The following is a 15,658-nucleotide window of genomic DNA, read 5'->3' on the forward strand; positions in this document are numbered from 1 at the left end:
AGGTGGACCAAATAAAATCAAGAGCGTAGATTCTGTGCACATAGAATACCTAGCCTTTACTGGCATATAATGAGCATTATGTAAATATAAGTTTCTCTTCCCCATTTCCTGACCACCATGAACCCAGCTCTAGTTTCTAGCTACAGGTCTTCACGACAACAACTGAGGAAGAGCGCCCAAACAATAAAAACAGAAAAACACAACGTTTGGCCAAACGTATCACTCAAGACTTTAATAAGAATAATGAGACACCACAACTACTTATGTGTAAAAATACAACGTTTATTCTGAGACATTGCCCCTTGGGACGTGTGGCCCCAGCCTGTCGGGAGCAGTCCCAGGGCCTGAGTGACGCCATTCCCCTTCCCTAAAATAGGAAGTTATTCCAAAGGAGAAAGGAGAGGCCAGAGAGATCTATACAAGACCTCTCTTCCTTGAGATGGAGGGAGGCAGAGGGTGGGGGAGCTGGGAAGGGAGCCAGTCCCTCCAACAAATACTCCGCATTCAAAGTTTCCTGCACATTTTCCTCCTAATCTGGAGTTAAGAGGAGCAAGAGGTGTCCCAGGGCCCAAGAGTAGAACAAGGATGGGTAACTCTAAAAGTGTTTGTATGTAATAGGCTCTGATCTGGCCCTGACCCCTGGCTGTACTCTGGACTTCCATGAAGAGAAGTTCATTGCCTAAGAGGGCCGGAAACTTGGCTGGAGTTCTGCCTTCATTCTTCACGTTGAGAAATCGTTAAGTTTGCCGCCTACTCTTTGTTCCCTTTGGCCAGTGACCCCACTCTCTGGGAACAGGATCTCGGTGACTTTCTCTGGAATCTTGTAAGGGATAAGTGCTTTGTGTCTGAGACAACCTCAGGTAAACGGACCAAGACGTGCCTTCCACAGTCCTAAAGAGAAGCCGGAGGGCCAAAACCTATAAAGTTGGGCACTAAAGCTGCTCAGGCTGCCAAAGAGACAGCAGAGAGACCCTGGAGACAGCTACTGTCCCCTGTGCCCAGTGGTCTGGTCCGAATCACAGTCCCTCACCTTTCCCAGAGTTAGCCTGTGTTTCAAATGCATACGATCGGCGCTGGGGCGACTCAACAGGGTCAGGGAGCTGGGGTTCTCTCGGGGGCAGACTAAACCGACTCCGGGGTCCAGACCCTTCTGTGCCTTCAGCTGGGAGCTCCAGGCAGCTAAGGGGCCGAGGACAATAGGCAGAGATCATGCTATATGGGGAGGTTTTGGGGATGAGGCTGTAGTCCCCAGCCCCAGTACAGGTCTGGGTCCGCCGAACTGCCTGAGCTTCAGTCCTCTGGCGGTCCCGGGCCAGGGCCACAGCAGCATCGAAGGAAAGACTGCCCCCGTTCCTCCAAGAGGAGCGGGAGGCTCGGGACCCCCAGGCCCGTTCCCCAGGAGTTCCATCAAGCCGGCCAGGCCTTGGGCATGGGTTTGCTGGTGCCACATGGATCTTGCCACACATTGCACCGGGCATCTTGGCAAACTGTGGTTTGGGGGGCACCACAGGCACAGAGCGGACCTGTTGGACCTGAACCAGGGTGGAGGCCAGGCGCATGCCCACACCACCAGCTGAGCCAAGGGGACTGGGCTGCCCCTCTGGATCCATCTCCTCTGGACGGGGTGGCTGTGGGGCTGCGTGTTCTGTCTCAGAGGGCTGGGCATTGCCCTCTTTGGCACTGTCAACCTCCAGGGACTCTACATGTGGCACTTCAGGGAGGGAGCCCTCTTCTACATGGTCACCTCCAGCCCTCTGGTCTCCCTCAGCTTCTCCGTCTCCACACTCCCGTTCCTTGCTGACCTTCCCTGCTCCTCCTTCAGCTGCTGCTTCTGGGATTCTGCTATCTTCACCATCTCCTTGGTCTTCTCTTGCCTCTTGGTTCTCATCCCCCCTCTGCCCTTTGACCTCATCTTCTCTGCCTCCTTCAGCCTCTTGTTTGTGTACAACTTCCCAGCTCTCTTCAGCAATTTGGTTTTCCTGGGCCCCATCCTCTGGGTCTCTCCCGGCTTCTCCCTGGGCTTCATCTCCTTCCTCCTCTTCTTCTCGCTCGGTCTTTCTTTCCTTCCCCTGCTCCCCTCCTGTTTCCTCCACACCCTTAGCTTCCTCTGTACTCTCATCCTCCTGCTGACCTCTGGACTCCTCTCCCTTGGCCTCTGTCTCCTCTCTCTCTTCCCCACATCTTTCGCTCAAACTGTCAATCACCTTTTGGCTTCCCTCAGCCTCCACTCCTTCCTCACTGGCCTCTCCACCCTCCACTCCACTCTCTGGACTCCCCTCAGCCTCCTCCCTGATGTCCCGTCTACTTACAGGCTCAGCCTCCTTGCCCTTCTCAACTTCCCAGAATACCTGTTCTCCCTCCGCCTGTCCTGGAGCCTCCTGTCTTCCAGACCCTGTTCCCTTTTCCTCTAGACTGCCTGAACCCTCCCAGGTCGGGAGTTTGGGCCCCAGAAGGGGACTTAGGTCATCATAGGCACTCAGGAAGACTTCCTCCCCACTTTCCTCCTCTGCTTCAGGCCCGGAGCCAGGAGAGTCCAGGGAACAGCAGCTGGGGGCCAGGACAAACTGAGCCTCATCCAGAGACAGGTCATCCAGGGGTGGCTCCACAGAGAACTCCTCCACCTGTAAGCACAGCATCGTGGCTCAGGACCAGGTGGCCCTGTCCACCCTCTGGATTCCTTAGCACCCCCAAACCCAGCACAGCGCCTCCTTACCTGAGGCCCAACTCCCAGGAGCTCCTCCAGGTAGCCCATCCCAGGGTCGTCCTCCCCAAGGGAGAAGGCTGCTCCTGCTGGTCCTGCCTTGGCCACCTCCCCATCCACCACCCCCACCCACTCAGGCTCTGAGCTGCTTGAGTCCTCTAGGAAGGAGAAGGAATCCTGCACCTCCTGGGACAGGCAGTCCTCCAGGGCAGGGGTCATGTCCGCTGGGCCTGAGTCAGCCAGGGGACCTGGGGCTGGACTTGCCTCCAACTTCTCATCTGTTGGGAGAAAGGTAGTCCCAGGAATACAAAGGTCAAGACCAGCCCTGACCCTTTCCAATGTGAGTCTTCCTAGCATTGCTACAGTATGGGCCCAACATTCCCAGCATAGATCCTCCATGTGGCCGATCCTCTCAGACCCATATCCCTAACCATTGGCTTAGAGCCACCTTTATTGAGCTCCTACCAGGTGCCAAGCACTGCGCTATACATTTTATAATGCATTATCTTATTTTCTCCATAAAACAACCCTATAATGTAGGGTATTTTTCCCCATTTTATATATGAGGAAAGTGAGACTCAGAGAGATTTGTCCATGGTCACACAAACAACGAGTGGCACAGCCAAAATTTGAATCCAAGACTACTTAACTGTGTAGCCCTTATCCTTATCCAGTACCTAGTGCTGCCTCAATACTTCTCATTATTGACACTTCAGGAACTGGAGTCAGAGCAAAGATCAAATCCCAGCTCTGCCACCTCCTACCAAATTGCTTAACCTAAGTCTCAGGTTACACTGCTGTAATATAAGGATAAAAACAATACCTGTGTCAACATTATGAGAAAATGAATGAGCTAATGCCTTCAAAGTCCTTAACAAAGCCCATCATAAACTCTCGACAAATGTTAGCTATTAGTATTAATATTATTATTATTACCATCATCTATGATATATTCCCACTTTGTACTTAGTAATCCCTGCTGTATATATATGACACAGATCCCCATTCTTGGATATATCAGTGATCTAAGCCTGCCAGAGATCCTCTCTGCAAGAATTTCACACAACCTGATAATATTACTGGATTCCCCCCATCTTGAACCCGGGGAGGCAGCTAAAGATAACCAGCCAAAGCCCAGAGCAGATCCCCAGCATCGGAGCCTCAGCCTAGAGTTCCAGTCCCCTCTCCCAGCCCTGGGAAATCCTTGAATCCTCACCTGGGGGACCAGGGCCAAGGCCAGGGCCAGAGCCAGGGCCAGAGGCAGGGCTTGGCCGGGGCTGTAGGGTGGGGTACTCAAGACCACGGGCGAACCCGGCCAAGGAGACGTTAGAGATGATGTTCGGGGATATGTTGAGCATAGAACTGATGTGTGGTGGGAGGTTGACATCGTAGGGCTCTGAGATGTGGACGCCAGCACGGCGCTCTGCATGGCTGCTGCCCCCAGCACGGATTGCTGACCGCCCAGGTCGTGGTGTGCCGGGCTCAGAGCTCGTGCCAGCCAGTGCTTCTGCCTCGGGCTCCTGTTCACCCTCTGCTGCTTCCACAGAATCATTCTCCAAGCTCGCCAGCAACAGTGGGCATGGCCGAGGACTGCTGCGTCCCACCAGCCCCTCTGGCTCTGTGGAGGAGAGAGAGGTAGGCAACAGCCTCTGCAAGGGGCCTGGACACCTCAGAAAGGCTCCAGAGAGTGCTCCCTGTTTTCTCTAGCCTGGAATACACCAGGCCCATCTTCCCTTAGCCGCTACTGCAAACCTTACAGTCAGCAGGTCAGACGTCACCCCACCAACACCTACTTAGGAACCCCCTTCCCTCCCTGGAGGTACAGTCACTAGCCATCACTACCCGCACCCCGCCCCGACACACACACACAGGACTGCACACCTATACTCACCATCACTGACCCCAGCCACAGCACTCAGTGAGTCCATGCTCTTGGCTGGCCGCAGAGTCACCTTATCAGATTTGTCCTCTGCAAGACAGGGATGCGCGTAGAGCCAGGGCCTGGCACACCCTCTGCAGAGCTCCCCCTACATCTCCCAGACTTACCCCTGTCCTCAGCTCCCCGTGGAAGTTTACGCTTGGTCTCATGGCCAGAGCGACCCAGATTGAAGATAGATCTCCACTTCCTGACCTTCAAAGACCCCTTCCTCCTGGAGGGGATGGAGAAATCACTGCAGTTGGAGCCTGGTGGCCAGTGCAGGGGAGGAGGGCCCAGGAAGAAGGCCTTACTTGTGCTCTGCAATCTCTATGATAGTGTGATAAGGCCGCATCTGTGGGGGTCCATCACCAGACTGCAGGATGCTAGGCAGGTGGTAGGGCAGGGATGGGGGCATAACGTCCTCGGGGCCGCCTGACACCCGGACCCCTGGAAGTGATCGCCATCCACTTTCCACCTCACCACCTAGGAAAAGAAGAGGAATTGGCCAGCCAGGAACAGAGAGAGGGCTTTGGGTACGGAGCTCCTCACTGCACCCTCCCACTCACCAACTACCATGCTAGGGATATACCTGGAGGCAGACCCTCTGTGTCTAGCTCCTCAAGAGGGAGTCCTCAGGGACAAAGGGGGCCAGGAGATCCCGGGACATTGGCCCAGTGGGCCGGGGGTGGGAATGATCCTTCACTAGCCTCGAGAACCAGGATGGATGGTGATTCAGAGGCCAAGTTATGCCCTGGACGGAGAGCAGAAGAGGCCTACTCAAGTCCTGACTGCACCATTCTCTCTGCAGGGTCTTCTCCACGTGACCATAAGCAACAATACTTTATGAGACTCAGTTCTGTCATCCACAAAGCAGGGAAACTGAACTAGATGATCTTGGAGGCTCTCTATAACTCTGACATGACTCCCAGACAGAGGATGGTGATTTGGTGAGTTGGAAGGGCACTGACCAGAGAGAGCAGCACCCTCAAAGAGCTGGTCCACATGTGTGAGGATGAACTCGACGACAATGGACTGCACCCGCACCTCCATGAAGGCTGCTGTCCCATTGAAGCCTGAGGCCTCTATGTCCTTAGACCTGTGGAGGTGTGGAGTTATTCTCCCCCAGCCCCACCACACTTCCCCATTCGAATTCTCCCTAAAAAGATCTTACACCCTTTCCCCTGAATGCCATTAACCCCATCTCCACCTCTTAATCTACATGCATGATTCAAGTCTCAAATGGCCACTTCCTCCAGGAAGCCTTCTTGGACACCCTCCTCAGGATTAATGTCTACCTCCTCTGCAGGGCGCCTTGTGTATAGCGAATCTCAGGACTTCTCATAGTCTGCCTTGCACCACAGGGAGTGACATGCAACCCACTTCTCCAAGACATTTGCTCAACAAATCCTTTGACAAGGATCCCCTCAACCCCTTCCTGCTCCAGTCCCTGAGCTAAGTGATGCAGTGTAAGAAAACACAAAGGTCTGGGAATTCCCTGGCAGTCCAGTGGTTAGGACTCCGTCCTTCCACTGCAGGGGGCACGGGTTCGATCTTTGGTCAGGGAACTAAGATCCCGGATGCCCCTCAGTGTGGACAAAAAAGAAAAAGAAAACACAAAGGCCCTGTCCTTAGGGACTTTACTCAAGCTCAGAGAAGGGGCTCACGTGGGTGAGCTCCATCACACTCAATGTGATCCTGAAACTTCCTGTTCTCACTGGGTGAGACCCCTCTTCCAGTGCACCCGCACGGCCACAGTCCCTCCTCGAGCAGCTTCCCAGGGGCTAGGCTCTGCCAGGATCCCCACACATGCACCCACCTCAGCAGGTTGGGGGCCCACACGATGGCCAGGTTGCGGGCGTGCATGTTGGTCTGGGCACTCAATGAGGCCATGTGCACCAGGTGCCGCATGAGGAACTCCAGGGTCCTGCAGAAAGGGGGCGTTGTGGGGTAGAGCTCACAAAGGGAGCGCTCAGGCAGAGGCAGGATTGAGGGGTGGTGCAAGAAGAGAAGTGAGCAGTCAAGGCCCCAGGTGGACAAAGAGCCTGGGCTGAGCGGAGTGAGTCGGGACTCTGGATGGGGAGGAGGCCCACACACCTGTAGTTTGGGACAGGGAGTTCTCGAAGCACCTCTAGGATCTTGACCAAGCGCTCAGGTTCCAGTTGCACTGCCACAGCCTCCTGGTTGAAATCAAGGAGCAGGAGTCACTGACCCAGCGCTGCCCCTGCTTCCTCCCCAGAGTTCTGAGCCAAACTCTCAGAAACAGTCTGTGCTGTACCCCACTCCATCCCCCAGGTTGAATCTTCGAAGTACAATGACGTAGAATCTGGGCACCCCAGGACCTGCAGATGAATCTTGGCTATGCCGCTTACTAGCTTTGTGACCTTGAGCAACTCACGGCCACTCTCTGCCTTAGCGTCCTCATCAGTAGTGCTCTGGCTCTGGAACACATCAGGTTCCACCCTGTGGGCGCCCCAGGGGCCACGGAGTTGATTTCAAGGTGTCCAGGAAGGCCCATGCCCACCCATTCTGGCCTGTATGGGCTGAATGGCATACCCTGGTATTCAGGATCTCTAAATGATGTCATGCTCAATAAAATGCAACTTAATTTAGAAGTGTTACTCAATTCAAGAGAGCACTTTTGTCATGTATTTTCTTATTCAAAAGATGTTCAGCACACGATCACAGTTCATGGAAGGGCGAGCTTGAAAAACAATTGACTTCCTAAAAGGGTTCTCATTCTCTTAAATGTAGGGAAGCTCCCGTCTAGGTGATTTCCAAGGGCTTTCCAGCTTCTGCTCTCTCTCTGGCCTCTACTCTCCCCCAGTCTCACCCTGCACGGTGTGCAGTTTGCAGGGAAAGGAGAGACAAGGAAGAGCAGAAGGACAGGGGAGAGCAGAGGCAGCAGAGCTAGGAGATTTGTAAGGGACGGGGCTTTTCATTTTCATGTGGTCTCTGTCACGCAGGATCCCTAGAACTCGGTCTGCATTGGACACATCTGGGATGTCAAAACCACAGAGGTCACCACCCTCAGCCTTCTCTTCTCCCCCGAGCCCGCTGTCATTCAACTCACAGCAAACTTGTCATAGAGCCGGTAAGTGAGCAGGGGGTCTGGCAGCTCTCTGAAATAGGCCTTGCACAGGGAGGAGACGCAGTGAATGTCCTGAAGGTAAACATCTCGCCGCAGGTCTGGCTTCCGCTCAGCCTCAAACTCCTGCCTGGGGAGGTGCAGAGTGGTCAGGAGTGGTGACAGTCTGAGGAAATGTAGGGACCCTCACCTACATTAAACCTATGATTTGAGGGACCCTCACCTAGGCAGAGCTGTAGAGATGAGCTCCAGGCAGGGTCGAGGGTCAACATGTATGAATCTTGGAAGGAAGAGGTTGGGGCGTGTATATACGTGAGGCAGCAAGTATAAGGCGTTGTATCTGTCAACGTGCAGAGTGGATGTTGAGATGGGTAAGTGGATAGGTAAATGGGTCTATGCATGAACAGGGGTACATATCAGGATGTAGAGTCGGTGTGAGTAGCAATGTAGGGGTATGTAGGAGTCGGTAGAAGTGGGAGGATGAGCCTAAATGTGTGTTTCCGGGTATGTGTAAAGATGGAGGAGTGTAACTTTCAGAAGGAAACATAAGTGTAAATCTTCAGGACCTTGGATTAGGCAACAGTTCCTTGGATATGACGTCAAAAGCACACGCAACCAAAGAAAAAAATAGATAAATTTGACATCAAAATTACAAACTGTTGTGTACCAAAAGATGCTATCAAGGAAATGAAGACAACACACAGAATGGGAGAACATATTTGCAAATCATAGATTTAATAAGTGTCTGATATCCAGAATACATAAAGAACTCTTACAACTCAAAAGACACAAATAACCTAATTATTAAATGAGCAAAGATTTGAATAGACATTTCTCCAAAGATACACAAATGGCTAATAAGCACACAGAAGGTGTTCGACATAATTAGGTATTAGGGAAATGCAAATATAGATGAAATATCACTTCATACACATTAGGGTGGTTATAATCAAAAAGACACACAGTAACAAGTGTTGGCTGGGATGTGGAGAAATTGGAACCCTCACACATTGCTGGTAGGAATGTAAAATGATGCAACTCCTATAGAAAACAGTTTGGACATAGAGTTACCATACGACTCAGAAGTTCCACTCTTAGGTATATACTCAAGAGAACTGAAACCATATGTCCACACAAATACTTGTATACAAACGTTTATAGTAGCATTAATCACAACAGCCGAAAGGTGGAAACAACCCAAGTAGCCATCAACCGATGAATGGGTAAACAAATGTGATAACGCCACACAATGGAATACTATTCAGCCATAAAAAGAAGTGAAGTACTGGTACATGCAACAGTATGCATGAACCCTGAAAACATGCTAAGTAAAAAAAGCCAGACACAGAAATGTACAATTATATGATTCCACTCATGTGACAAGTCCAGAATAGGCAACTCCATAGAGACAGAAAGTAGACTAGCGGTTGCCAGAGGCTGGGGGAGAAGGGCAATGTGGAATGACTGCTAATGGGTATAGGGTTTCTTTTGCGGTTGACGAAATGCTCTGGAATTAGACAGCGCTGGTTGCACAAACTTGTAAATGTACTAAAAACCACTGAATTATACATTTTTTTTGAATTACACATTTTTAAATGGTGAATTTTATGGCATGTGAATTGTATCTAAATTTGTTTTTAAAGCTGGGTGGGTGCATGTGGGAGGGGAGGAGTGTTTGTGTGTGTGTGTGCACGTGTGTGTGTACATGCATGTGGGCACACACATGCCCGCGTGCAGGCTAGCCTGTGGGGAGTGCGGGGCATGGTGTCAACCTTTCCCGAGGAGACTAGAGCTCCTCCCTTGGACAGTATCTATCATCTTTGTTTCCTTCTCCCCACATCCCCTCACCCCTGTGATTCCTGGCCTCCCGGCCACAGAGCTCTCCCCTCACTGCCTGACTCACCGGAGCTTCTGGATGTTGGAAGAGACCCCTGAGAGGCGGTAGATCCCATCCACCACTCCATACTCCTCCACAAACTCTGCACAGCTCCTTAGCACCTGGGGCACTGGGAACACAGATGGGGCAGAGAAAGAGAAATCAGAAGGTCTGGGAGGTCAGAGACTACAGGGGGTCTGAGAAATGGATGCATCAGGGAAGGAGGCTTGGGGAGACTTGAAGGCAAAGCTCGTGGAATAAAAACTTGTCAGGGGGCTTCCCTGGTGGCGCAGTGGTTGAGAGTCCGCCTGCCGATGCAGGGGACACAGGTTCGTGCCCCGGTCCGGGAAGATCCCACATGCCGCGGAGCGGCTGGGCCCGTGAGCCATGGCCGCTGAGACTGCGCGTCCGGAGCCTGTGCTCCGCAACAGGAGAGGCCGCAACAGTGAGAGGCCCGCGTACCGCAAAAAACAAAACAAAACCAAAAAAAACCCCAAACTTGTCAGCAAGATTATTGCAGGACATCAGCTCCAGCCTGCCAACCCATTACAGTCTCTCTGCCCATTGGGCCTAGAGTCTCGGCATAAACTCCCCCAGTAAGGGGGAGCTCACTGCCTCTCCAGACTGCCCATTCCTGTTAGAAAGTTCTGCCTTTGTTGACCTGAAATTCTCTCTCTCTGTAATCACTAGTTGCTATTACAGAAATTTTAAAGGGACAGCAATGCGATTGGAAGAGGACTCAGGGTGAAGGACTGGTCTTGAAAGTGCGTTTACATAACACTCTACATAAGATGAAGGAACATGAGCTCTTGCAACCAAAGTGGAGCAGAGCTGATGGGCATTACTGTGAAGCACCTCCTCTGGTTAGTGAATGCATGGATCTTAGATCTGCCATAGGAAGGTACATGAAGTTGCGACAGACCTTCAGACGGGTCAATTCAGGAGAGAAGCACCTATATGCCAAGCACTATGCATTAGACATGAAAATCGAGGATCATAGAAGTAATGAGTGTGCAGTATCATCCAGCTAGAGCCAGGATTCCAATCCAAGAGTGCAAAAAGCTGTATTCTCTCTCCCTTCTTCGGAGCCCTCCCCAGTTACTAGACCGTAAGCTCCTTAAGAACAAGATCTAAGTGTGACCCATCCTACTGTTCCTCACCTTATCTGTCATGGTGTCTCTGTCATGGTGTCTCAGTCATGGGAAATCCTCAGAAACCATGTGTTGAATCTCATCTCCACAAGGCCACATAGTTACCTCTCTAAAGCACTTCCATGCTTTACTTTTTTTTTTTTTTTTAAGCACTTCCATGCTTTAAATCCTTTGCTATGTACACACTCTGCTCCACCCCAATCTTCAATGCTTAGCTTACAAACACAGAATAAAATAGAAACTCCTCAACATGGTATACTGTATAAGACCTTTCACAAACCAGGTCCAGCTGCCATTCCAGCCTTAGCTCCGGCCAGCTCCTCCAATAAATCCTATGATCCAGCACTTTCCTACCCCCTGAACAAGCCTTGATACTATCACTCATGTTTTCCCTTGCCTGGAAATGCCCTCCTCTCTGTGTCTGCCTGGTGAGTCCCTATGCATTCCTCAAAACACACTTCAGACATCACTTCCAATTCTGAACCCTTTGCTTACATCCGTATTATACTTCCCAAGGTCCTTTGTTTATATCTGTCCATAGCACTTATTGTACTTTTTTATGATTGGTATATTTTGTATCTATACCTTCTGACAAGTAGTGACATCCTCCCCAGCGTCTAGCACAGTGTTGAAACAGAGCAGGTGCTCAACAGATGTTTATTAAATTACTCAATGAATTGGAGCTTTAATAGAGAATATTGCCTAAGACAAAACATTGAGTCCAATTAACTGAGACTCACCAGAGAAATTCCTGTCATGTGTTAGTGTCAGAAAAAGCTGTGCTTCTCCTAAGCCACCTATTTTTTTCTTATGGGCTTTATGAATTTCATACCTGATTACGTTTACCTCTTTAACTACCAGGAAGCTCAGAGCCCATATCTTGGAACCATATAGAACCACCTGAAATGCATTTCTAGGTACTGATTTTACCCCTCCTGTTTTCCCTTCAACTCAATTCCTTCAGTCATTTATTCTTTTTTTTTTTCAGTCATTTATTCTTTTTGTAAAGTTTTGGGTTTTGGAAGTCATCCGTCTCAAGCTCTTTGTGGAATTAAGTAAGTTAGAAATACAGACTGAAGAAAATCAATAAATCCATCAAACACTATTTTAAACCCTCTTTATGTGACCCGGAGTCCATACCCTTTACCCTCCTGCACCCCAGAGCCAGGATTTGGGTGAGACAAGGAGAGCATCAAGGCTGCAAAATTTAAGCACTCACTCTTAGGGTCGTGCACGTGTCAACTGTGTACATGCACGACCTTGAGAGTGAATGCCTCCTTAAGAAAGAAGCACCGGGCTTCCCTGGTGGCGCAGTGGCTGAGAGTCCGCCTGCCGATGCAGGGGATGCAGGTTCGTGCCCCGGTCCGGGAAGATCCCACATGCCGCGGAGCGGCTGGGCCCGTGAGCCATGGCCGCTGAGCCTGCGCATCCGGAGCCTGTGCTCCGCACTGGGAGAGGCCACAACAGCGAGAGGCCCGCATACCACAAAAAAAAAAAAAAAAAAAAAAAAAAAAAAAAAAGAAAGAAGCACCTAGGGCTTCACTTGCCTGGCCCTGAGAGTGAGAGTTTCCTTACATTTTGCACCCTAGTCACCTCTCTTGTCTCAGCTTAGTACAGGCTCTACAGTTCACCATCCACCCCTCCAGGACCTCTGCCCATTTGCCAGGGTCCCCTGACCTCAGGTTCCCAGCACTGAATGCAGAGATGAGGCAGACCCTCCTGGGTCAAGCTGTTGCTCTACTCTTGGGTGAATAATGCTACCCCAACTCTTTCGGCCATCACTCTGTTGACTCATAAATAGTTGGCTGTCACCTGAACCCCAGGTTGTTTTCACAGTAACTGCAATCAGTCCAGGTCTTCTCCATCCCATCCTTCTCTGTTGATTTTGAGTCTCCACGGGAGGCCTTTGAGGAAGGCATACCTTTAAAGAAGGCATTTGAGAGCCTAAGGAGTCAGAGCCATAGAAGAAATGGGTCAAGGAGATGGGGGAAGAGATAATAGGATCAGAGGGATGGAGGAGTCAAGGAGACAGAGATAAGAGAAATGGGGTCAGAGGTAAAAGTTAGAGACATAGTCGGGGTGGTAGAGTCAAAGGGTGGGTCAGGGAGGAGGGCCTGAAGCTTAGGAAGCTGGAGAATCAGAAACCTGAACAAGATCTCAAAGAGATAAATACTAGGAAAAGGAAGAACTCAATTGATATAAGGGCTCGGGAAGGAAGAGACCCACCTAGGGCAAAGAGCTGAGAGAGGGTGCTGAGATGGACCGAAGCTGCAAGGATGGGGGAAACCAAGATAATCAGGGAGGATAAGTTAACCCACAAACACAGCTCTCCTGGCCTGGGCTTTCATTTTTGCTGGATCTTGGCTTAAAGAGAGAAGCCATCACTGGCCTCTCTCTGTCCTTCCACTTTCCACCTGTCTATACTAGGAGGAGCTGGGAGAAGGGGAGAAGGCTGCCACTGCTTCTCTGGTGCCCAAGATACTCCTCCCGCCTTGGACTCAGGTGAGGTTCTTGTGAAGGGCAGGAGGGGCTTCTCTCTCTCTCTCTCTCTCTGGGATTCACTAGGATCAGGACCCAGCAACTAGATGCCTATCCCTTCCAGAGAACATGCCCCTCACCTTCTGGGAATGCTGACAGTTCAGTGTTTCAACAGGAGGTTGGCAGGGGGTCCACAGGGAAGGACAGCGCCAGGATGAGGATGCTGAACTGAGGGTTTGCAGAGAACTGGAAGAACGTCAGCCCCAATTAAATCATGTGGCCCTCACCCAAGAGCCATCATTCTCAAGAGGCATCCCTTGTAAAGGAGTCAACCCCACACTGGCGGCTGGGCTGTGCCCTGTTAGAAAAGAAAGAAAGGCACAGAGAAGCCACTTGGGCTGTTTAACACCCTTCCTTGGGGCCCGGGCTTTCCCTTAACTGAGGCCAGTGGGATGGGGGCCTCTGGGGGAGGAGAAAAGGGGAAGGAGGTGTCTGGGGACACAGGGGCGGGGCTAAGAGCAGGAAATGAGCTGGGAACCACCATCACCCTCCCTCTACTGCAGGCACACAGAGCAGCAGCCCAGAGCAGAGAACAAAGAGGAAATGACAGATTGGGGTGGAGGGGGGGGAGAAATCATGCCCTTCTTTGGGAGGAGGTCGAAGTACCAAAAAACAAGCTGGGCTGGGCAGTCAGGATACCTGCGTTCAATTCCAAATCAAATCAAGAAATGTTTCTGAGTGTCTACTCCACACCAAGCACAGTTGGGAGCCAATGTTGTCCCTGGTCCTGCTCGTTTCCAAGCGCCCTCCAAGGTAACTCAGGGAGGATGCTTTCCACAGACAGTCCTCACCCCCATCCTCCTTTGTACCCTCTACCCCCATCTTCACACCAGGCCTCAGACCATCTCTCTTACTGTTCTGGTGTTCCCATTTTAGCAGCTTCTCCCCTCACCTTCCACTTTGAACCTGTTTCTCCTTTGCACAGGGAAAACCGGAGAATCAGAGAGACTGGGGGAGGAGACTGTCCCCACCCTGCATCTTCACCTGTGGCCCAGCAAGGCTGCAGAGGGATCAGAGCCCCATAACCTCGTCTCCTCCAGCCAGGAAACACCCATCCTCCCCATGTGCCATCCTCAGGCTCTCCAGGGGCCCTTCTCCTGTCTTTTTTCATTCAGACCTAAGGACCATCCATGCCCCTTCAGCCACTCATCTCCTGACCCTGTCCCTTCAGCCTTCCTCTCCTGTCCCCCAGCTGTCGTCTCCTCACCTCTGCTTCTTCTACCTCTCCTGGGTCTCCAGTCTCTCCCTCCTCTCCTCTCAGTGCTCCCTCGGTGCCCCCATTCTCATCACCAGTCTCTTCACCCCCAGGCAGTCACTGAGCCACATTTCCTGCCCTGCCTGCTCATCAGCTGCCTGGGGGTGACCCCAAGCCACTGCCCGTTCTCCATGAGCTCCTGGAAGCTGCTTCTGTACCCTCAGCCTAGATCAGGCTGGAGAAGCTCCACGCCTCCCCCTCCGCCCAGCAGCAGCTCCGGGCTGGCCTCCTTACCCTCCTGGCCCGAGTGCTGAAGGTGGTCCTGCAGGTCGCACCCAAACACCCGCTCCTTCGAGCTGCCCTTCTTCTTCCCTTTCTGCCGAGACTTCATGGCCGGAGCCCCAGGGCTCTGGCCCAGCCACCTCTGTCCCCTAAGACCTTTGCCCTACTAGTCCCCCATGGGATCCCAAGCCAGCCTCTGGGCTTGGCCTGGCCCCAGGGGGGCAGGGCTCAGAACTGGGGGTGGAGGGTGGCCTGGGCAACGGGCAGCAGCTCCTGCCTCTGGGGCCCCGGCCACACGGAAGTGGCTGTGGAAGAGGAAGCTGCCAGGACCCCGGCAAGAAGTTGTGTCTCGTGGCCGGGCCTGGCACTCGCCCTTCTCGCCCTGCTCAGCCCTGGGGGGCAGGAAGCTGTGCAGCTCCTTAAACCCGCTTCCTGTTAGAGCATCTTTGCAACCACAGAGCTGGGGTGGGGGAGGTAGCTGACATTCACATCCTCACCCATTGCTGGGCCTCCACTCATTGGTCAACAGGAGGTGATGTCAGAGCCCTGGGGTGGGTGGTAGCGCCTGGGGCGTGAGCAGGTGACTGACACCCTCGGAGACCAGAATTCTGGGGTCTGAGGTGGAGACCCGAGACTTGCCTAGGAGCAGAGCAACACAGGGCTGTGCAAGGCATACCCAGGAGGGAGGACGGCCAGGCTTTGGCCCTGACCGGCCTGTAGTCTCAGTCAAGTCACATTACTTTGCTGAGCCTCGGTTTCAACACATATAAAAAAATGGAGAGTGGACTAGATGATCTTTAAATCTTTCCAACTCTAACATTCTGTGGAACTCATTTGAATTTTGGGTTCTTTGACTGTAAAAAGTTACACTGTTGTCTACTTTCCAGGCCTGCTGTAGTGAGACTCCAATAC

General features: G+C 51.9%; 1 protein-coding gene across 6 annotated transcripts; it reads right to left on the minus strand.

Annotated features, from left to right (window-relative positions):
• Positions 1-261: 261 nt before the first annotated feature.
• On the minus strand, positions 262-15,153 carry ARHGAP30 (Rho GTPase activating protein 30). Of its 6 annotated transcripts, XM_032627148.1 has the most exons (14): positions 14,759-15,152; positions 13,350-13,455; positions 12,544-12,652; positions 9,608-9,710; positions 7,690-7,834; positions 6,714-6,796; positions 6,436-6,543; positions 5,588-5,715; positions 4,931-5,102; positions 4,748-4,851; positions 4,593-4,670; positions 3,918-4,319; positions 2,714-2,979; positions 262-2,621 (listed from the first exon to the last, which is right to left on the minus strand). In XM_032627148.1, the coding sequence occupies exons 3-14, from the start codon at positions 12,599-12,601 to the stop codon at positions 1,017-1,019; spliced, it is 3,252 nt and encodes a 1,083-aa protein (XP_032483039.1). In that variant the 5' UTR covers positions 12,602-12,652; positions 13,350-13,455; positions 14,759-15,152; the 3' UTR covers positions 262-1,016. The 6 variants fall into 6 exon arrangements, with proteins under 6 accessions (XP_032483039.1, XP_032483024.1, XP_032483055.1 ...); XM_032627133.1 differs by having other exon boundaries at positions 4,748-4,848; positions 12,544-13,455; positions 14,759-15,153; XM_032627164.1 differs by having other exon boundaries at positions 2,885-2,979; positions 12,544-13,455.
• Between the last annotated feature and the right edge of the window lie 505 nt (positions 15,154-15,658).

This window comes from Phocoena sinus, chromosome 1 (assembly GCF_008692025.1).
Source record: "Phocoena sinus isolate mPhoSin1 chromosome 1, mPhoSin1.pri, whole genome shotgun sequence".
In the NCBI taxonomy this organism is placed as follows: domain Eukaryota; kingdom Metazoa; phylum Chordata; class Mammalia; order Artiodactyla; family Phocoenidae; genus Phocoena; species Phocoena sinus.